A 22,687-nucleotide genomic window follows, 5' to 3' on the forward strand; every position below is an offset into this window, starting at 1 on the left:
AAGCACTAAAAGGGCATTTCATTCCTCCACCTTATTGTAGCAGTTTCCAGCAAGCCCAGGGGAACTGCTGGTCACCCGCTGATGTCAAAAGGACAAAATTCCAAAAGGCCTGGCAAGTGAAACCTCATTGCCAGGGTAGAAAGCCGTTACCAGCCTCTCTTAACTAAACCTTCTGCTTTGAATCCAAGAAGCAAGTCCCCAGCCCTACCAGGTTTTAAACAGGAAGTCAGCCCTGTGAGGTAGACACATGACAAGTTGAATCCGGAAACAAACTAACGAGGTAGCATGTGATAAAATGGCCAAAGAACTGGATTTGGATTGAAGCAACAACTCCCAATAATTCCACACTGAATTAAGAAAAGGATTTTATTAAACAAAACTGCAAAGGCAAACAAAATAAACATAGAAGTATGTGGAGAAGCACAAAACAACAGTAGGCTATTTAAGCTAAGCTATATTCACTAGAAGCCCCTGAATTTGTTCCAGATGTTACCTTCAGCAGGTTTCAGAATCCAAAAAGGAGATTTAGCTCTTAGGTCCAGAGGTCCCAAAGACAAAAGCACAAAGGCTGCTAGCACAGAAACCCACCAATTATATAGCACTCAGGAAGAGGAGCAAAAGCAGGAACAGGGCCCCTTCTCGTCCCTGACTCCTCTGATCTTTCCTGAGACTGAAAGAACAACTCTTTTTTTTTCCCTCCAAGACCAGCTGGCCTAAACTCTTAGCCAATCAGATGGGCCCAAAACTTCTGATGACAAGCTTGGCCATGGCCTGTCCTCACAGGGTAAGGGAGGGGGGGAGAACTCACCACTCCACCCCCATAAGGCTATGTGCTAACAAGCCCGGAGGCAGGTACCAGCCTCTGTGAAGCTTTGTCCTTGAGAGCTGTTTCAGGTTTGTACCTGTGGCTCAAGGCCTGTTATCTGGCTGGAATGGACTGTGCCGACTAGCCCCAATCTTCTAAAAAGAAAAAAAAGTCTCAAAAGACTAACACAAGATTTTTTTAACTCAAAAAGAAATGAATAAGTGAATTTCATTACATTACTAACAAAAGTAGTGAAGGACGTTAAGCAGGATATAAGGGAGGAGGGTGGAAAAAAAAGGAGATGCCATAGAAGGAGCAGTGAGGATTTCTCCTGCCTTTCGCTCCCCTCCCCAGCCAGGAGGAAATGAAAAATGGAGTCTGGCAGATGCCAGCATTCTTCGGAGGAGTCTGGCTGTTCCTCCCCAGATTCCAGAAATGCCCACAGACCCTGTCATTGTAGCTCTTCTTCTAGGCCCCACAGACCATGAGGCTGCTACTTATCATCATCCTTGGTCTCCAGGCCTACACACTGCCCCTCTAGTCATTTGAAATCACTGCAGTCTAACTTTGCTTTGGATTCCATGGTTTCAGATAAGGAAGAGGAGGAATGGTCTATGGAAGAAACAATCTCTTTTGGCCCTGCCTCAACAAAGAGGATTTTCCACACCTTCTGGGCAAGGTCATGCCCAGTTTATGATTTGCAGAACAAACCCAGCTCTGAGGGCCCTCAAGACACCTCTTATTTGGGACATGCTAGGTTCTTTGGTCAAGTGGCTCCAACTCTTGCCATCATTTCTTCTCCATATTCCTTTGAGGACCTCAGAAGTGAATCAGCCTCCCTGGGCAAAGGGAGAGGCTTAATCTTGCTTGTGAAAACAATATACACCCTCCCCTCCTCCATTATGAGAGCCCTGAATGTACACCTAGTGGATTCTCCATTTCCAGTCTTCTTTCAGGAGTGATTCTCTCCAAGGATGGGGACAACATCCCCAGAGACCAAAGTGACAGAATGAGATCTCCTTCAAGAAATCCCATGAGGCCTCTAGTCTGGCTTGAACAAGATCTTCTAAAAATCAAGAGAACCTCTGAATTCTCTGCAGGCACCAGCTTGGATGCCATGAAATTTTCTCCTGTTCTTTGGCTCTCAGGATGGAGAACTTCTTAGCCTCCATAGATCTCTAGAAGGCTTACTTTCATCTCTCTATACATACCAGCTCCAGGCAGGACCCTTGCTTTGCCTACAGTCACTAACATTTCAATACAGGATGCTCCCATTGGGGCTATACTCTTCCCCCCAAGTCTTCACCAAGGTGATGGTGAAGTGGCCCATCTCAATACACAAGGCATTCATGTTTACCTGTACCTGGTCATATCAGGTTACTGTCCAGATCACAGGGCCTCCAAGACATGCAAACAAACCTACATGGGTTCCTGGTGAGCCACTGGAAGAGCACCTTCACAGACCATCATCTGTCAAGGGATGTCAATTGACGCAGCTCAATCCACTCTCCCTTCTGGAGGAACATCGCCTCAACCTCAGGGCAGCAGTTGCTCTCTTGCATGCAATAGTGGTAGATCTGATCATTCTGAAGCATTTACTGAGCCTCATTATCTCCTGCCTAGAAACTGCCATGGACCCAATTCAACTCTCATTCTCTTCAGTGGAATCTGCAAAGTCACTTGGAAGCTTTTTCAGAGGTGGTGCCACAGAAAGAAAACAAGCCTACATGCAGCAAGTATACCAGAGATACTTCACTTGCTCCAGGATTGGAGATCTAGTCACTCCGGCACCAGTAATCTATTCCCCTGGCACTGGAGCCAGGGGAATGTCTGAGCTGAGTTTGCCCTCCTTCTGTCACCCTGGAAACCCAAATGGAAGCCCAGCTTGCCTGGATCAGCAGGGCTTCCTTCCAACCACGGAGCAGCAATGCACTCACCAGTTGGGAGAAGACAGCCAGGGGAGGGAGGGGGAAGGGGATGTTCTGTAGCCATGGGCACTCCAAACATTTTTTGCTTTTTAAAAAAACGGGGCTTTGTAGGAGGAATGACTGTTTTTCTGTCTGTCACTCTCTGTTTTTAACCTGTTTTTAAACACTGTATTTTGTGGGAAAACCTCATTCACGGCTCTGTGTGTGTGTTTAAAATATGCTTTTGGAAGACTGGCTGCTTGCTTTTAAAACTGGGTGGGGAGGAATGGAAGATTCTGTCCCTGCTTTTTTAAAGAAGCTGGCTGAAACATGTTGACGGGGTGTCTCTCTATTTGGAGAGGCAGGGATGGGTTAACCCCCCCCTCTGTTCTGCGTGCGTGCGTGCGTGCGTGTGTGTGCGTGTGTGTGTGTGTGTGTGAGAACGTCCCCTCCCTGAGGGGAGGTGGCTCGTCGCCAGGTTAAAAACGTTTTCCCCCCTCTGCTCTAAGTGTGTGTGAACGTCCCTTCCCTGTGCCCGCCGGACCCGGCGGTCACCGCCACCACCCACCTTCCCACATAGCTGGGAACAGCAGGGCGCCCCTCCGCTTTGGCCTCCCTGATCCCCGATCCATGGATTGGAAACGGGAGATGACCGGTGTGGATCGGTGATTGCGGGTCGTCGCCGGCGCCGATCCCTGATCAACTTGATCAGTAATTTTTTTTTGGATCATGCCCACCTCTAGTCTGGACCAAGGCCTTAGCCGCAACATTCTTCAGTGCCAGATGGCAGTCCTCTCATCTGTTCTCTGTCCATTTGCAGGACAGTCTGTTTCCAGACACACCCATATAATGCATTTCTGGTCTCCCCATCCAGCATTATTTTACCTCATGGGACTTCCACAAGGTGTTCAGAGTTCCACATAAATCTCCCTTTTAACCCTTGAGGTCAATTCCACTAAGAATGTGTTTCAAGGTAGCCTTTCTTGTAGCCATGACTTTGGCCAGGAGGATTTCAGAATTCACTGCCTTTTCAACCAGAGACTCTGTTCTTTTCAGGTGTATTTGGTGATTTTGCATACCCACACCATATTTATACTGATGGTAAATTCTTTGTTCCAGAGAGATCAGGAAATACATCTTCCTTCTGTTCCCATCCTAGCCATCCTAAGGAATGTGACTGGCATAAACTAAATGTACAGTGGGCTTTTGTATCTACATTTAGAGATCAGAAGCCTTCAGATTTTGAGATGCCTTGCCTGTCTCCTCCTTGGTATCATGGTGAAGAAGGCATTTTTATCAACCATAGCCAAGTAAATTTCACTGGCTTATGGCATGCAGAATATTTCTTCACCCTCAGAAGTCACTGCCCATTCTATGAGAGCGGCTGCTACTTCTGCGGTTTTCTACACTAATGCATCCATTGAAGAAATCTGTAGGGCTGAGTCTGCCAAAAGGTAGTTCCTCGGTAATTCCTCTCTTCTCTGTTGTTTCCCATAGAAGGATACCTTCCAGTCTATTGATAGCGAATGAAACATTGATCTTAACTGTGAGAATTTCTTCTTACCATTGGATTAGAAGATATTCTTTCCACCCTACTTGGCAGAACAGGAATTGGAGAGGAGCTCTCTAGGTCTTTGGGGAGACTAGGATTGATCTGTCCTGTCCTTCAGATTCACAAGATCTCCAACTACAGGTCTCCAGGGACTAGTCATTCTTCATGTAAGATTGCTATGCTTAAGGTAGACTTATCTTTTTCTGAAGCTCTGCAAGACTAGGATAGGGTTGAGCACCCCCTAAGGATTGTAGAAGTCTCTGCAAAAAATATGTAGATGCCGTGCCCAGAGACCAAGGAGGAGGTACAGCCCATACAAAGGTACCTTCCAATCCACTGATGAGAAGAACCTCTCACAGTAATTTTGTTTTGTTTTCCATTTCTATATACTTCAATCTCCAAAGCAGTTTATCTGGATCACTTTACTTGAAAAAGATTTGAGGAATGATATTTCTGTTTATTTCTCTCTCTCTTGACAATTGGAACATTAAACTGCATATTGTGTCCATACATATCATGGGATCAAATTTATGGCTGGACATATTGAGAGCAATGACTTGGATATTTAGCCAAAGCACATTTGTTACGTATCCCTTGGTTGGTTCTCTGTGTTGATCGTTCTGCTTCTGGTCTCTTAGAAACGAGCCTAGTGATGTTCAATGTACAAATTATTCCTTTGTACTTTAATAGAATCAGATTGCTGTCATATATGTTACGTTAAGAGCCCCGTGGCACAGAGTGGTAAGCTGCAGTAGTGCAGCCCAAACTCTGCTCATGACCTGAATTCTATCTTGGTGGAAGCCGGGTTCAGGTACCTGGCTCAACATTGACTCAGCTTTCCATCCTTCCGAGGTCGGTAAAATGAGTACCCAGTTTCCTGGGCATAAAGTGTAGATGACTGGGGAAGGCAATGGCAAACCACTCCATAACAAAAGTCTGCCAAGAAAACATCGTGATGCAACGTCAGCCCATGGGTCAGTAATGACTCGGTGCTTGCACTACCTTTACCTTTACCCACTTTAATAGATTCAGATTCCTGTCATACATTAATGGAATGTGATTGCCTACATAGATTGGGATGTTAAAACAGCCCTGGCAAGGTAAGCTAAATGGCTCCTCTGTGACCATTGTCATCCCCAAAGTCAGGGTCTAAACTGAACATCCCCTGCAGCACTGCTAGCACCACAGGGGCTGCTTGGCTCAGCTTGCACTTGGTGATCAGTGACCCACCAAAACTTCAAGGGCCAAGCTGCCCCTATATTGCCTTCTGAGTCAGTAGGAGCCTTGCTGACAGTTTCAGTGGCATAATTGCTTTTTAAAGTGCACTAGTGGTTTGTTTGATGGGGATTAAGTGAACTGTGAGCACCCCAGGTAGTATAAGCAACTAACCATGCAGTCATGTGCACTGATTTCAGTGGGCTTAGACTGGAGGAACTGTGCTTAGGATTTCACTGTAAGACAATTTAGTTGCCTAAAACAGAAATAACAACAATAATAACTGAGCTTATATACTGCTCTTCTAAACAGATTAGTGCCTCACCCAGAGCAGTGAACAAGTTAGTGTTGTTATTATCCCCATAATATAGCTGGAGCGCTGGGGCTTAGAGGAGTGAAGGCTTTTCTTATAATTATCTTCTCCATTGTATAGAGGACCAACCTTTTCAGGCATTGTTTTTGTACAAAGCAACATAAATGCATAAAAAATTGTTGAAGGTTTTGTTCATTTACTACTTAAAAAAAAATGAAAATTGCTGTTCAAATTTGCAGCATTGCATGTGCACTCTAGAACACTGAACAACAGTGATACAATCTCAAGAGAAGACCATGAACTTGAAGTTGAAAGGCTACAGTTGGAAATTCAGCAGTGCAAAGAAATGGTCAAAACTCAACAGCAACTCCTACAGGTTAATATATTTTTCCAAACAAGTACTCATGGTTAAGGGCAGTTAGAGTGTTAGACAGGCATCAAGATACCTGAGTTCAAACCTCCGCTCAGCCACAAAGCTCATTTTAGTCTTTCATCCTCTCACAGCCTACCCTACCTTACCGAGTGGTTGTGAGGACAAAGTGGAAGAGGAGAGGATTCAGTGCACAGCTTTAAGCTCCTTGGGGAAGGATCAGATTAAAATGTGACAAATAGATTATCCAAAGATCAAAAACTTTTGAGTCTCATGTTGGGGGGAGGATCATTTCATGGGACATCTTCAGTTACAGAATACTGGCAGTCAGTATGGTGGGAGATCCCTTTCCTTATTTGCTAATTTTGTTTTTGGCCTCCTCCTGATCTAGTATACTATCTTGTATGCAGTTATAGCTCCCTCCCCCCCCCCACTTGATCATGTGTTACTAATAACTGAAAGTTTGCTTTGAGTTTAAAAATTGTGTATCGTGCATTCTTTTTTAGCTGACATTTCAAAAGTAGTTTAATTTTTTTTTACTTTTTAAATTTTTAGTACTTTTACTACTTAATTTTACTAATTAAAGTACTTTAATTTTGTTGTGAGCAGAACAGTAACTTCCAAATGATCCCTGTTGACGTTTCTGTTCTTCACCTTTTTCTTCCAGCAACAGCTAACTTCTCCATCTGACGATGATACCAGCCTGTTGCTAAAGGACTGTTACTTGCTAGAGGAAAAAGAGCGATTGAAGGAGGAATGGAAACTATTCAAAGAACAAAAGAAGAACTTCGAGAAAGAGCGCAAAAGTTTTACAGAAGCTGCTATTAGATTAGGACTTGAGGTACTCCAATGCTCCATTATGTGTGTGTTTTTTTAAATATAATGCTAGAGATCATCCACTTTGATATTTGTCAAGAGTTTTACCAAACTGCTGAAAACTAAAACCAGTTTATATGCAGCAAGCTATATTTTTAGTGTGTGCTGAATTTGCTGAGTGATGGTTGAAAGGAGATGGGATGAGTGCCGGGAAGCTGTGATTGGCTGCCTTCCTTGTCTGATGAGTGTTTACCCATCTGGATCTTCCATACATACTAAAAGCATGCAAAGTGTGAAGCAGCCCTTCATTTTCAACCAGCCGATGACAGAACAATTTGTGTACCATTTGTAATTAATTTCACAGTCTCTGCAAAGTTGTGCAAGAATTCTCTGTAGCATTGTGATAGTTTTCCATCATCATAAGCCTTATCTGTGCTTAAAAAGGATTTTGTGCCCAAATGATGTTGATTCACTGTGAGTATACTTTTAAGGAGTAAAAAAGTTTGCATTTTTTCCTTGCAGAGGAAAGCTTTTGAGGAAGACCGTGGAACTTGGCTGAAGCAACAGTTCTTAAATATGACTTCTGAGCCCTATAAGTTTGAACATGTGAAACTTCAAAGTGCCTTATCAGGAAGTAAGACTTTTAATGCTATAAAATGCACAAAACCGGATGTTGAGCTGTTGAAAATCCTTCCTTCCTTATTAGGTATTACTGTGACCTAATAAAAATGTTTGTTTTGCAGGTTCTGACTCTGATAGTCCATTGACAAATTTCAGGTCTTGCCAAAAGAAATCTAACAACTTGTTCTCTGATATTTGTCAGACTCAGCATGAACTTGCAAAAAGGTACCTCCATTTTCACATCACTCTTTCCTTTCCCCCAAACTACTGAGTGTTGAGGTGTGAAATGCAATTGATTTTTCTCAAGGACCATGCTTCTGATAGTACATCTGGGGCTGCAGAGCATAGGCCCTCCTCCTACACCTCCATCCCAGTTCTGTCATTAGATAACCTAGCATATTTAAGTATATAAAAATAATGGATTATATAACCTAGTATGTAACATTTAATAATGGTAAATTCATTAAATGTGAATGCCAGTTCACTAGATAGGTAAGCAGGCTTCCTGTTTGACTCTGTACTCCCATGCCCTGAAGATCAAAGGTTGGACAGACCCAACCATGTTTGTCTGTTAACTGTATACAACATAAACCACTGTGTTTGGGGCCCTCAATCTTGTGTAGCCCTAGGGCAGTTTGTCACTTTTTTATGTGCTGCTCCTGGTCCCCCTACCCCATTGCTGGGTACAACTGCTGTGAGCTGCCAAGCGAAACTCAGTTTACAGCTATATATGGTGGCCTGTTAGAGGATCGGTAATCTTGTTTCTTCTACCTGCCTGTAACAATAAGAGGAAGGAGCTGCCATTAGCAGATAGTAATACATGGTTGATGAGCAACGTTGAACTTGATGGGTCTCAAATTGGGCTAGTTTTTTGATGTGTATCACATACGTGTGTTAGTGCATGTAAATACACTTGAGCACAGGCATGCTCATTCTTTTCTGTTTGGTTTCCTCCCAGTTCAAGCACTCTTCTGGATAAAACATCTACATACCGAAAACCAAGCCAAGTTAAAAGGGAGAAGCAGCAAAAGATACTGCCCAGTGGCCCTGTTGCCTCGGACGACACATACAGTTTACATATGTGGTTACCAGCAAACTCATGCACAGAACATCTTGATAACTTGCCTTAGATTTTTAGTCTAGTGCTCTTTGTTAAGCATACGTGTCCATCAACTTTCTGACTTTGTTTGGTGAAACAGGGTGTTATGAGTGGACTTGCTCAGTGATAGCAGTTGTGGTATATGTGTGGCTTTTTTAGCCCCCTCCCAATCTTTCTAATCTGTACCTTTTTGAAAGGCCATTAAAATCTTTGGAAATGTGTTAGGTTTGAAATAGAAGTCTTGGTTCTTTGACAGAATGTATGGGGATCTTCTGGTAATGAAATACTGTAGCCTTTTGTATTTTTTACTTTAGGCAAAAGTAGCACTTTTAACACTAGTTCATGGTGAACAGTTCACTTAGGTGAACATGAGCAATTGAAACTTTTTTCCTTCACTTGAATGTACAGAATATGGTAGAAAATTAACATGACAGGTTCTGTATTTGTTGTGTGATTTGTGTGTTCAGATTACCTCTTTCATAACTGTTAAACAAATGGCAAATCTTAAGTTGTGATTAGATGAAAGAGAAATGATTATGTGACAATGCCATGAAATAAAATGCACAGATCCCAAAAAATCATAGTATTTTACATGCCAAATGTAAATGAATTATTTTTATTGTGATGCTATATTTACAGGAGAATTTTTCTTTAAAAGAATTACTCTAGTCAAGAATAAAATTATTTTAATGCGCAAAATATATGTAATAAGTATAGTCAACAAAATACATAAGAATGTTTGTTTTCTTGTAGTAGTTGCAAATATTGTATGCCTTGAATCTATGGTAATTACTACATTGCCACTGTGTATTGTTTGCTGAAGTTTCCTATCTGCATATTGGAATTCAAAGACTAGATGGGATAATTCAGATTGAAAAAGAGGTGGGAGAGTATATGCAGCATAAATGTGTATGGTGAATTGTTGTAGTTCAGGGATTGACCACATGCTGACACACGCAGAGAAGCTCAGGTTCAGTCTCCTGTTTAAACATATCTTAAAACAGCAAGTGCTGGGTAAGATATGTTTCTGCCTGGGCCCATCAGTTGCCAGAGTATGTAGTGATAGCCATGTGGGGGGACGTGGGGGGTATGTGTGGGTGATTTGCCGGAGCCGTCTTCTGCAGTGTTTTCCTTCATGGTTCCCCATCCAAGTATTCACCCTGCGTAGCTGACAAGATTGGACTATACCAAAGGGGATTAGACAGAGTAATGGAGGATAGGTATCAGTGACTACTAGCCATGGTGACTAAAGACATTCAGAGGCAGTGACCCTTTGAATGCCTCTGCCAAGAGGCAACTTCAGGGAAAGGCCTCAGCCTCTATGACCTGTTATTGGCCCTCCATAGCAAGTGGCTAGCCACTGTGTGAGACAGGATGCTGAACTAGATAGATCACTGATCCAGCAGGGTGGTTCTTATGTTCTTGCCAGTCAGAATTGACTGTGCTAGATAGACCACGAGCCTGCCTTGTCAAAAGGAAATTTTACATACATATGAAATGTGATTAGGGACATAAAACTTTAAAAGGCCCTTACCTGTTTACCGTTTATATATTGCTGTAAATGTTTCCAAGGGCTAGAAAACTGGCAAAAGGTTACCTGTACATTCCAAGACTGTTTGTGCCTGCTCATCATGTGTGTTCCAGTGCTCAAGTCTGTGCACTAGACTGGAACCAGAAAAGTTAACATACTAGCTTTTTAAAAAGAAAAATCAATAGCAGAGATAATAATAAGAATATGTATGTGAGCAAGAGAAATGGTGATATTATTAATAGTTAAACAGTAAAAAGTTCTGATCATTGGAAGAGTTGCTTTATTAAATAAATCTTACATCCTTTAATGTGAGCAAGCCAAATAGTTAACAGCTGTAAGAGTCACTCAGCAGTAAGAGTCGCTCAAGAGACAGCCCTCTTTTGAGGGAGAGTATTTCTATTCTGTCACTGCTGAGAGTGATCAGTATAGCCATGTCCAGTTTACAGAAGTGACAACATTATATGTCCCTAGTGAGAACTGATTGGAAGGAGATAAGACCAGAAAAAATGAACCAGACAGACGTAATAGGCAGCCTCTTGAGTTGATGGGCACGCTGGGGTCCCAGCAGTCTTTAGTGGTTAAATCAGTTCCTGCAGCACATCAATTGTTCCGCTGCACAGTTGAGCAATTAGAGTGCTAAGATCTCTGGGAAAAAATGGGTGGAAATACAAACACACCCGAGAACCAACTTTTTAGCCATATTTATTGTAGTGGATGGTTAAATTGTAGCATTACCCATGAATTTTCCTATAAACTGTAAACGTACCACTAATCATATCCAGCCTCACTCACCACATTGTGCTAGTTGTGGAAGCGGGTTGCTGCTGGGAGGAGGCCAGGTAGATGAAGCAGAGATTGATGGATTTCCTAAATCAAACTAGAAACCAAAGGGAGGGTGTTAGTCTCTTCATTTATTTATATTTGTTAATTGAGGCATTTCTACCTGCTTTTCTCATACTAAGGACCCAAAATGGCTTAGAAAGAAACACAATTTTAACAAACCACAGACTGCAAGCTATGGGCAAAGAGCTCTTTTGCTTCCTGATGGAAGCTGAGAGAAAAAGAGATCTTGAAGAGTTATGGACAAAAATATTGACAGTGTGTGGCAGTGGTGAAAGAAGGCAAACTTCATGCCAGGGATTATTAAGAAAGGAATTGAAAATGGAACACCCAATATTGTAACATCCCTATATAGTTCAATGGTGCAGCCTCATTTGGAATAGTGTGCACAGTTCTGGTTGCCATATCTCTTTAAAAAAAAACTATTGTAAAGCTGGAAAAAGTGCAAAAGAGTGCAGAAAGTGGAGAAAGAACTAGTTCTTCCTCATCGTACTGGAATTGGGGGCAACCTATACAGTTGATAGGCAATGGATTCTAGAAAGACACAAGGAAATACTTGTTTACTCAGCAAATAAATGATGTAATTCATTGCCATTGTACATAGTAATGGTCACAGGAATAGTTGGCTTTAAGAGGAAACTCAATAGGAAAACAACCTTAGACAAAAATGATGTAGCCAATTATCACCCAGTCTCTAATCTGCCTTTTCTGAGCAAAATGGTTGAAAGAGCAGTAGCTGACCAACTCCAGGCCTTTCTGGACAACTGGAGCTTTGAACCCTTTTCAGTCAGGTTTTAGTCCAGGCTATGGAACTGAGATGGTGCTAGTTGATTACCTCCACCTGAATATAGACAAAGGCTATGTTTCTTTGTTGCTACTCCTGGATTTATCTGCAGCCTTTGATACAGTAGACCATGCCATCCTGTTGAGGCATTTAAAGGCAGTAGTTATATGGGTACGTGCCTTGGACTGGTTTAAATTGTTCTTCATGGTATAGATTCAAAGGGTTGGAGACTAGCTATCTTCAGCGCAGGAATTATCTTGCGGGGTTCCACAAGTGCAATCGTATCCCTCATGTTATTCAACCTCTATGTAAAACCTTTGGTAGGAAGGTGACCTGGTACAGCCTGATCTTGTCAGGTCTTTTAAGCTAAGCAAGGCCAGTACTTGGATGGGGGACCAGCAAGGAAGACTGCAGAGGAAGGCAATGGCAAATCAACTCTGCTTCTCACTTTCCTTGACAGCCCCTTGCTGGAGTTGCCATAAGTCAGTTGCTGCTTCAGGGCACTTTACAAACACATGTAAAGCTTTTAGGAGAAATCATTCATAGCCATGGAATTGGATGAAATCATTATGCAGATGATACCCAGCTCTATATTCCACTATCCAAATCCCACGATGACGCAGCTGAGGTACTGAGTCACTGCTTGACAGCTGTTGTCAAATGACTGAAAGCAAACAAATTGAACCCAGATGAAATGGAAGTGATTCTGGTTGGAAAAGCAAACACGTTGAAGGACATTGTACTTCCAACCTTTGGTGGACATTGTACTGCCAGCCTTTGGTGGACATTGTACTGCCAACCTTTGGTGGAGTTCAGTTGACTGACCAGGTTAAGAGCCATGGGGCTATACTGGATCCTGCACTGCTGCTAGAAAAACAAATGCAGCTGCAAAAAAATGCATTCTCCCAACTCAACAGTAATAATGCCACTGATCCAACCCTTTAAAATCTTTGGGTATGTCTTTCCCCCATCCTTCATGATTTATCCTGGTTTTGGGGTGGGTGTAGATACTACCCTCCAGTGCAATTACACAATAAAATAGCAAGTCATTAATGTAATTCATCACTGACGGAGAATGGGTGGCTGCCTTTTGCTACTCCCAAAAACGTCAAATATTTTAAAACAGGAACAGCACAATTACAGAACTCTAAAGTGCTATCTAGTCTTCATTGTTGATGACTGCAAAAGGGCCAGTCCCTTGGAGCAATAGCAGGAATAAGCAGAACAGAAGAGAATCCACACTTTAACCAGCCTTTTAAAGGATGGGGGAAGAGGGATTATTCCCTGGTGCCTATGCAAGGAGGTGGAGAATTTTTTAAAAAGGTTGTAGAATTATATTATTCCTACACTGTGTTATCCATTGTCCTTCAAATAATAATGAAAAAATAACTCATTGGGAAGAGAAGTCTGACTGTTGGCTTGCAAACAACTGGGGGAGGGGTCCTTGACAGCTCATCAGGTGTGAAAGGGAAGCCACAGCTAAAATGAACAGATTACTCTCTCTTGCTTTGAATCTCTATTGCAAAAGTGATTTCTGCACACACTGACACCAGCAACCTGATAGATACACAAGTCAACGCGGGGGTGGAGCATCCCAGGACAATTGATTGGCCACTGTGTGAAATAGGATGCTGAACTAGATGGGACACTTGTCTGATCTACCAGGGCTATTATTTTGGTTTTATGTAATCCAATTATGTTATAATAATGGCTAGATTTCCTAATTCCAGAATTTAGAAGGAAAGCATTATGAAATATCTCTCACAATTCATGCATATAGCCTCTCCTGAACATATATAAGTAGTTTGGGCTTCATTAAGCACAAGAAGGAGGTTAGGGTTAGGGTTCAATAACATCCCAATTCTATGCAGGTTTATTTGGAATTAAGGCTACTGAATTAAATAGAACATTCCCATGTAAATATGGGCAAGATTGCTGCCTTGAATCGTTAATTTCTGGCTTTATAGAGTTTGTTATTCACATGATTGTTGCTAGCAGGTGAATCTGAAACCAATAATTGAATAAAATATTGGCGGGGGGGGGGAACCCAATATTTGTCAAGCAGCTCTCTGGTGGCAAGTTTAGTATGTATTTGGTGTCTTTGGTTGATTGAAAACCTGTTGACCCCAAGAGCTTTATAGCCAGCTACACAATGGAACCTCCTCCTGCTAGAGAGAGAGTTGCAATGGAAAGTTTAATTTCTTTTAACAATCTTGGATTATAACAGGCAAGCAAACAATGCTTTATTTCTGTTTTTAAAAAACACTACAATAGCGCAGTGAGGTTACCAAGTCATGAATATCAAACAAGATAGCAGGTGTTTTTGATACTGAGGCAAAGTGGTAGCGCATCTGCTTGGTATGCAGAAGGTCCCCGTTTCATACCTCAACATCTCCAGTTAAAAGGACTGGGTAGGAGATGATGTGCTAAACTTCCACCTGAGGCCTTGGGGAGCTGCTGCCAGTCTAGGAGACAATACTGACTTGCATGAACTGAGGGTCAGATTCAAAGGGGCAAAAATGAAGCCTTAATAATAAATTCAAACAGTAATTTTGTAGTTTACAGATGAACAGTTCAGTAGCGGAGATTCGGATTAACTGGATTAACCTCAGACCTAAACACGTTCAATTGAAAAACTACTGATTGCAGAAGAATTTCATAGTTGCATAATTAGTTCATTATCTGACGGATTACTAAAAATGCAGTGAGGGTAGGAAGACTGAAGACAACAGTGGCATTACTCAAATGTAAAAATAAACAGCCATAGTTCAACAGGCTGTTTCAGGCCATCTGTCTGCTGTCAGTCATTTACCCCTGAACTGTGTGCTTGGGCAAGAAAAAGTCAGGATAACCTACCTCTCCCTTCTCAGGCTGATATAGATGTGAACTAAATATGGCTGCAATGTGAGGAAGATATTCCAGTAAGTCCCTCAAAGCCTAAAGTAAAGATTGAATAGGTTTATTTCTTTGTATGGGGTATGGGGACAAATCTACAAAGGTGAAACACTACAGACTATAGAAAGCAAAAAGGAAAACACAACGGCTAGCTAACTAATCACGTACCCAGCCTTCAGACACCTCTCTGCTTAAGAGATGGATTAGGTTTCTCATCATCCTTCCTCCTCCCCGCCCCCCACCCCCACCTGCAGCAGGCATCTGGGCTTGGCAAACATTACAAAAGCTGGTTTCTTCAGAGCCCATACTTCAGAGTAGGAAGTTCCTTTTTGGACCAATGAAAAAGTGGGATATTCATTCGAATTTCCTGCCAAAGGAGAATATGACCTTTTTATTATTGTCATAAATTGAGAGTGAATTTTATAATGTGTTTTGACAAAAAAATTATGGATATTGTGAATTATATGTATTGTTTTTAAATGTTGTGATCTGCCCTCGGCCTGCTTGTGAGGAGGGTGTAATAGAAGTGTAATAAAATAAAATTTAAAAAAACTATCTCAGGATTTGAGGGTAGTTTGCACCCAGTCTTTTTTCAAAATGTGGAGTGCAAAGTGTTGGTGGGATCTATAAAAGATGAGACATCATCCATTGGGTTGACAGATCATTATGACAGATAGCCAATATGTAATATATCTATGTTGACACCTCCCCCCCCCCCAAATCAGGGAATTCAGATATGCTGTGTCTATCTCAATGAAATGGGATTTTGTGATTCACCGTAAACTGAAAACAGGACAGGCCTGTTTCTTTCATAAAACACAGGAAACCATGCATAACAAGCCAGTGAGGTGCAGTGGTCAGCATGTCATACTAGGATCTGGGATACCCAGGATCAAATCCCCACTCTGGCATGGAAGCCCACTTCGTGTCCTTGGGCCAGTCACATACTCTCAGTCTAACCTACCTCACATGGTTGTTGTGAGAATAAAATGAAGGAAAGGTGTAAACTGCTTTGGGTCCCCACTTGGGAGAAAGCTGGGGTATAAAGTTAAAAAAAACAAAAACAAACAGTAGTCATTGGTTGATTCTGCACACGTTGGATAATGCATTTTCAATGCACTTTAGCAATCATTTGGAAATGGATTTTTTGTTTCACACATGAAAAATTCAGTTCCAAATTATCTCTAAAGAGGATTGGAAGTGCATTATCCAACATGTGCGGAATCAGCCATTATGTCACAAAACAGGATTCTTTCCAATTTGGAATCCTAATTTGAAGAGAAAGTGCAAATTGCAATTGAGTTAAGACATACTGGAAAACTTTTGACAGGAAAATGTAAATGTTTAATTTTAATCTATGCGCTGTAAAGCAGGGACAGGTGCTTGAGTCTAGCGCTCTCCAATCTTGACCCTCTAGAGGCAAACCATCCTTGCCACTATGCCTGAACCAAACCAATGTGTGTGTTTATATGATGTAATTTAAGGGATTTGTGGAGAATATTGGGATTCTTGTCCTTATGTATAATGTGAATTTACACATATCTTGACAGCTCTGCTCAGCTAACAGCTGCATGTTCCTCTGCCGCAAGGAGCTTTCCTCTAATTCAAGAGATGCTCTTGCCACTGGAAGCATCTCCGGTGTTGCAGGAGGTATTTGTGCCAGAGGACAGCGCAGCCATTAAGTGAGCAAATAGGTATAATCTGCTGACTGTAACATGACCATCTTTAGTGGCCACCACAGATGAATGCCTCATCTAGACTGCCACATCACCTCTGTTAGCTCATTCTTTTGTTTGGCTGAACCATTGACTATTAAGTGCTGCCCTGTCCCTCAGTCTCCGTTCAATGAGGAGATCGACCCAGCATCCCATCCTGGATACATCATGGGATTAGCTGGTTGCCAGTTGGGGTCAAGCAGAATTTTTGGAGATTTCCCTCAGATTGGCAAGAGAGAGTTACTGTTTTTTGCCTGTTCCATGATGTATGTGGTGCTGGTAGTCTAAATAGGCCTGGTTTAAAGCCAGTTAGGCTACGACTAGTTTGACAGGAATAGAGCGGGTTGCTCAGGATAGGTAGGGTGAATCAGCAAACACTCTTAGGCATTGCAGTGATGGGTTGGTCCAGACCAGGCCATCACATGCTGGGTGATGCTGAGAAGGAGTGCCCCGGGTGCAGAGTGGCATCCCCTGAATCTGGTAGATGCTTCGTCAGGGGAGGCGGATGAAGTTGAGCACCTCTCAGCACAGGAGGCTGTGCATGCTGTGATAAACAAGGCAGGCGAAAGCTGCCAGCCAGGTTTGAAGCCAGGGTGGACTTGCCAGGTGGGCACTCAAGGAGGGTGCCTAATGGAGCCCACCCTCAAAATAGTCAGCTTATGGTATAAGCGCTTGACAGAGATCAGCAGTTTAAAGTTGAAGGATAATAAACTAGTTGAACCACATAATTGGTGTCTGTTTTTATTGCCTTGGGTCATATTTGGAGGTGCTGGGATAATTGGTTTTTCTCCTTTGCATTTTATAGCACTGTATTATACACAGAAAATTAGCCGTAGATGATTTTCCCAGCATGGAGCTAAGCACTAGGAAAACTTCATCAGCTTAATTTTTATGCTGTCCTCAGTATTAAGTTCCCATACTCAATTTCATCATCAACTAGTCCATATTTGCTATCCTAAAGCATGCAGCTCAAAGAATTGGCATTTATAACAAGGCCTTTATGTCTCTGAAAAGCACCCAGACCTGCCAAAATTGAATATATGAAAAGCACTTGTACAGTTCATCTCTTTGCTTTCCTGAGATGACCTGTCTTTGGGGAATTAAAAAGCGCTTACTGACCTGTAACTGCCTCGGTCCCCTTTATTACTGAGAATCTCTGCCACTTTCCTTGAAAGGTACAATATTTGTAGATGGCTGGTGAAATATTTGTACATTAAGTAATAAAACAAAACACAAAAGCTCATGGTAACCATGACCTGGATGAAAAAGCCACATTACACATCACTGGGACATTGCCAAATAGTAAATTATAAATGTGTATATTGTGCTTTTTAGTATGCAAATATCTATTTGTCCTTTTCTTTTTCTGCAACTTATTGACATTTTTTGTTCATAATTGTTTCAATTGAAAATGTAAAGAATGTTTTAAAAATCATTTTGGGGACATGGCTTTTAATTTTTCCTTTAAAGTTCCCTCTAGATGTTACAGTATGCACACTGTCCATTAGAATACATTCCATATCAATCAAGCAGAAAGTGGAGCAATATAAGTGTTATAGGAGCAATGTAAAACTAAAGAGGTAGGTAGAATAAGGATGCTGACAACTAAATGGCTAGTGTGGAACCACTCAGTGTTACCAAACATCTGCTAAGCTGAGGAACCTTTTCTCTCAGACAGGCTCCACACTAGCCATTTAGTCTAGAACAGACACCAGTTGCTTGCTCAGATTCATTGTCAACAAGAAGTTTATTATACATCCAACAGACTTTTTAAGATACAAGCATTACAACAAAACAAAACAGCAATTACTGAAATTTGGTTAAAGTTATTTCACCATCTAGGACCTTATCTTAATGGCTACGTCGTAAAACGGCCACTTTTCAGCAACCTGTGTATTTTCCCCCGCAAGAAGAGTGACTAGCTGTTTTCCTGAAAGCTGGGTATCATTGCCAAAAATGGAGCAATTACATCTTCTATAACCTTATAATAATTGCAAGGCAGCAGCATGTGGGATACAGTCTCTTATCACCTTGTGCTACAAGACCAAAACCAGTCTTTCAAGGGGTTGTGTTTATAGTAACCCTCAAGAATTGCTGATTGTAAAACATTTCAACAAGCTAGAATAAAAAACTCTCCTATATTTTGGGATTCTTAAGGTATTTGAGTAGCCTGCACATTTATTAAGTATTGAAAAATTTAGATCAAATTTAAAGATGAGCAAGGTCTACATACCAATGCCTACTTGCTCTATCTCACAAAACCTTTGCTTGTTTAATGACCAGGATTTCTCCAGACTGTAACACTGTAAAATAGAGGAGAACTGTGATAAACAGGACTGGCTCCAGCTCTGTCTCTCCTGAGGGACAGCCTATGAGAGTGAATGGAATACTGGGACAATTGGCCTTAGAGTCTCTGTTGGAGGGGAAAGGAGGCTTTTGGGAAACTGAGAGTCTCTCTACACAATACTTTTGACATGCGTTCTTCATGTATTGGGAGACGCAATGTTAGCCGGGAAGTGTAGTTTTAAATGACAGCCGGCAGAGATTACTCTGGAGGGGATGGATTCTCTCACAGCCCTCCGCCACCTCTGGCATCTCCCCTTCTGTAGCCTTTGCCTTGTCAAGGCTTGGTTAAATCAAAGTTTTAAGCAGCAGGAGTGGCAGAGTAAAAGCTCTGGAAGGGGAGACAGTCCGGCACATCAGAGGTGGTGGAGGGCTGTGAGAGAATCCATCCCCTCCAGAGCAATCTCCGCCAGCTCTGTCTTTCAAAACTACACTTCCCAGCTAACATTGTGTCTCCTGATGCTTGATGTACATGCGCCCCAGTGTCTCATGGAGAGGGTTTGAAATGCTGCTCAGAGAAGCAGGAGAAAGATAGCTGGCTGTTAATCTGTTCTTTTACTTTGGAACCTTCCTTGTTTAACCCCAGTATCATTTTTAGTTTAAACACTCCTGTTCCTTCTAAATAAAGTTGTTTTGTTTTTGTTTAACCCTGGCTGGCTTGAGATTGTTAGCTGAGTGAAATATCTGACACACACACAAAAACTCTGGTCACAATAAATGGGCCTAGTCTAAATGGTGGCAGCATATATATAAAGAAAAAAACTTCTGAGTGCCCTTTTTCCCAGTAGCCCTGGGCTGTAACTGGGTGAGGGAGTACATAGAGGGAATGGGCGGCCTGCTGGTGGAGCCTCTGGAAGAGGAGAGAGGGGACCCTGTGAGGATTTGGGTCAGGGCTCTCTGCCTGTTGTAGTAGAGGCTAGACAGGTGGTGTGTGGTATGTGGTGGACTCCGGGCCTTTACCTGTCTGAGTGGCAAGGAGTGAAAGTCTTGTGTGTCTGTGAGGTGGGGGGTCTACCTACCCACCCACATATTCTTGACATAAGAACATTCTGCACTGTTAATTTCTTGGGTTATAGTTCCATTTACTTTATAAATGTATCTTTCAGTGCAAAAAGGCAAAATTAGAGGATGAATTCCTATGGCAAATAATAACATTATAACTTTCGATTTATATACTGCTAGGGGTGTGCACTGGGGAAATATTCGGGAAAAAGATTTGGAATAACCCAAAACTCAAAGTGGCAAGCCGCTTCACATTTGGGTTATCAGACTCGCTTTGGTATGCGTCGTAATGAGGCCCCCACCCCCCTGAACCCCCTTCACCCTACCCCAACCACACTTACCTTTCCTAAAGGCTGGAACTGGTGCCTAGGCTGCCCACGCTGCTGCTTCCAACACCACAGTGGCCAGCTGGGTGATGGGGAAGGCCGCAGCCAGTGCCTCCGCTGCTGCGGTGGCCAGCAGGGCAGCAGAGAAGGCTGCAGCCGACGCCTCCGCGACTGGCGCTGCTGCGTCCGCCTCTGCAGTGGCCAGGAGGGCGGCAGGGAAGACTGCAGCTGACACCTCCATCACCTGCACCACCACCACCAGGATGTCCCAGTTAAGTGGGGTGGTGGTGGGAGCTCTTTAAAAAGGCCCCAAAGCTTCCCAAAGCAACTCGAATCACTTCAGGAAGCTTTGATTCAGTATTTCTGAATTGGGGCCATCATACTGGCCCCAATTCAGAAATACCGAATCTTTACAAATCGGGCCCAATTCAGTTCTTTTCCAAACTGGGAACCCGAAGCACACACCCCTAAATACCATCCTTCAGGACAACTTAATGCTGACTCAGAGCAGTTTACAAAGTATATTATCATTATCCCCACAACAAAACACCCTGTGAGGCAGGTGGGGCTGAGAGAGCTCCTAGAAGCTGTGACTGACCCAAGGTCACCCAGCTGGCTTCAAGTGGAGGAGTGGGGAATCAAACCCGGTTCTCCAGATTAGAGTCCTGTGCTCTTAACCACTACACCAAACTGGCTCAAATAGTCAACCAGGTCATGGCTGCGATCCTTGCAATAGCTGTTAGTGAACATATCTCTACGCTGAGTCTCATAATTGCCATTGATGCACATTTAGGACATCTGAGAATGCCTCTGAGACATTGTGCCGGTATCCTCTTTATACTTGGATTGTATCCTACAAACCAGACATGTACTGTCTACAATAGCTGAGGCACCATTTTGGCATTGAATATATGGCAGGTTTGTTGTCAAGCAGTTGCCTTCCGGTGTTGCTCTCCCATCTTTTTAAAGATATGGTTTGTAGTAATATTTTCCACATAAAATGCAATTGCTATTCAGTCCCTTTAAATCCCACTCCTTGTTTTAAAGCTGCTTTCACTTCAGTTAATGCCAGTTTTTTATTGGAATACCGCAGCATTCCTAAATTTATTTAGTTCTTTTTTATCTTGCCCTTCCTCCAGGAATCTCAGTGTGGCATGTATGCATCTCTTCCCTATTTTATCCTCAAAACAGCCTTGTGAGATAAGTTAGGTTGAAAGAGAACAACTAGCAAGCTTCATGACACAGTGGGGGTTTAGACTTGGTTCTCCCAGATCCTATTGTGACAATCCAACTGTATTAAATAAATCATTTGGGAAGAGGGTTAATTATTGCTCCTTGAAATCAATTCTTGTTGGAAGGAGGCTTTAAATACTTTTTTAAAAATTATCATATTTATGTGTGTGTGTGTCTGCAGTCAATTTGCAACCAACTTAAAGCAACTCCAGCAAAAGCCTTTCAAGATAAATGAGAAGCAATGGTGGGTTGCCTTCCTCTGTAGGGTATTCCTTGGTGGTCTCCGATCCAAGTACTGATCCTGCTTAGCTTCCAAGATCTGATATCTGTCTATGCTGTTCCCATGATCATAATTGCTCAATTACAAAATTATAATATTTTTAAAAATATACTGAGCAGTCCATTACAGTCAAATGAGAAAAAGAATAATTAAAACCTCCCAGTATGTATTTATATATGTATGTTTGTGTGTTTATACACATACACAAAACACCAGGAACAGGACCTGATTAAGGATCCGTTCAGATGCCATAGCAGTAAAAAAGAAGTAATTAAGCACAAAGTATTGATAAAGCAAAAGAGGGAAATAATGGCAAGGAAAAGCAGGACTTTTGTTGACTGGGACTTAATTTCAAATGAACATAATAGTTGGATCATGGTCATGGGGATAAGCATTGTTAGATTTTCATGGAGAATGCAGTGCCATATTAAGTGATATGTGGAATCATCATTTCAGTTCCATTAGTGCCTTAATATGGAAAATATATCCTTCAGCAGCATAAAAAATAATGGTGTGGAATCATCCATTACCAGATAATAACGCCCATTCCTTTAATTTTGTTCATAGTGTTTTGTAATCTATAGTAGATAATAACTAGATAAAATGAATTAGAGTTACCTTGTAAAATTTCTCTAACATGACAATGCCAAAGATTCATTTGATCTTGTATAAATGTAATCCTCTTTCAAGATAAAACCCAGGGCAATTGTATAAATCCTTTTTGCAGATATAGACATACCTTGAAGCATAAATGCATTTGAAAAATGCATTTCACCAAGAGCCAAAGAACTATTGTTAGGGTTTTAAATTGACACAAAAAAGGAATAGAAATGCTGTCTGGCCGTATGAGTGATGTTTCATTTGCCATACCAGGCTCCAGCTTAGCATCTGAGGGGTTATATCACACATCCATTAGGTAAACTTTTGCATCATAGGTTAGGTCAGAATAATCTGGTCAAAGATATCCCTATCTAACAAAAGTGTCCGAAATGGCCACGAGCCTTTAACTCATCTAGTAAAAGATTTGTTTTTACTTGAAA

The 22,687-nt window shown here is 42.0% G+C and overlaps 1 protein-coding gene across 3 annotated transcripts in view; it reads left to right on the forward strand.

Moving 5' to 3' along the window:
• SSX2IP (SSX family member 2 interacting protein) overlaps positions 1–9,379 on the forward strand; it is a 28,156-nt gene extending 18,777 nt beyond the window's left edge. For all 3 annotated transcript variants that reach the window (XM_054980520.1, XM_054980521.1, XM_054980522.1), the window contains exons 10-14: positions 6,032–6,168; positions 6,830–7,003; positions 7,501–7,612; positions 7,722–7,824; positions 8,558–9,379. In XM_054980520.1, the coding sequence (XP_054836495.1) occupies positions 6,032–6,168; positions 6,830–7,003; positions 7,501–7,612; positions 7,722–7,824; positions 8,558–8,729 (698 nt within the window). In that variant the 3' untranslated portion in view covers positions 8,730–9,379. The remainder of the gene's footprint in view (positions 1–6,031; positions 6,169–6,829; positions 7,004–7,500; positions 7,613–7,721; positions 7,825–8,557) is intronic.
• The last annotated feature ends 13,308 nt before the right edge of the window (positions 9,380–22,687 follow it).

Source organism: Eublepharis macularius, chromosome 5, assembly GCF_028583425.1.
Source record: "Eublepharis macularius isolate TG4126 chromosome 5, MPM_Emac_v1.0, whole genome shotgun sequence".
Lineage (NCBI taxonomy): Eukaryota > Metazoa > Chordata > Lepidosauria > Squamata > Eublepharidae > Eublepharis > Eublepharis macularius.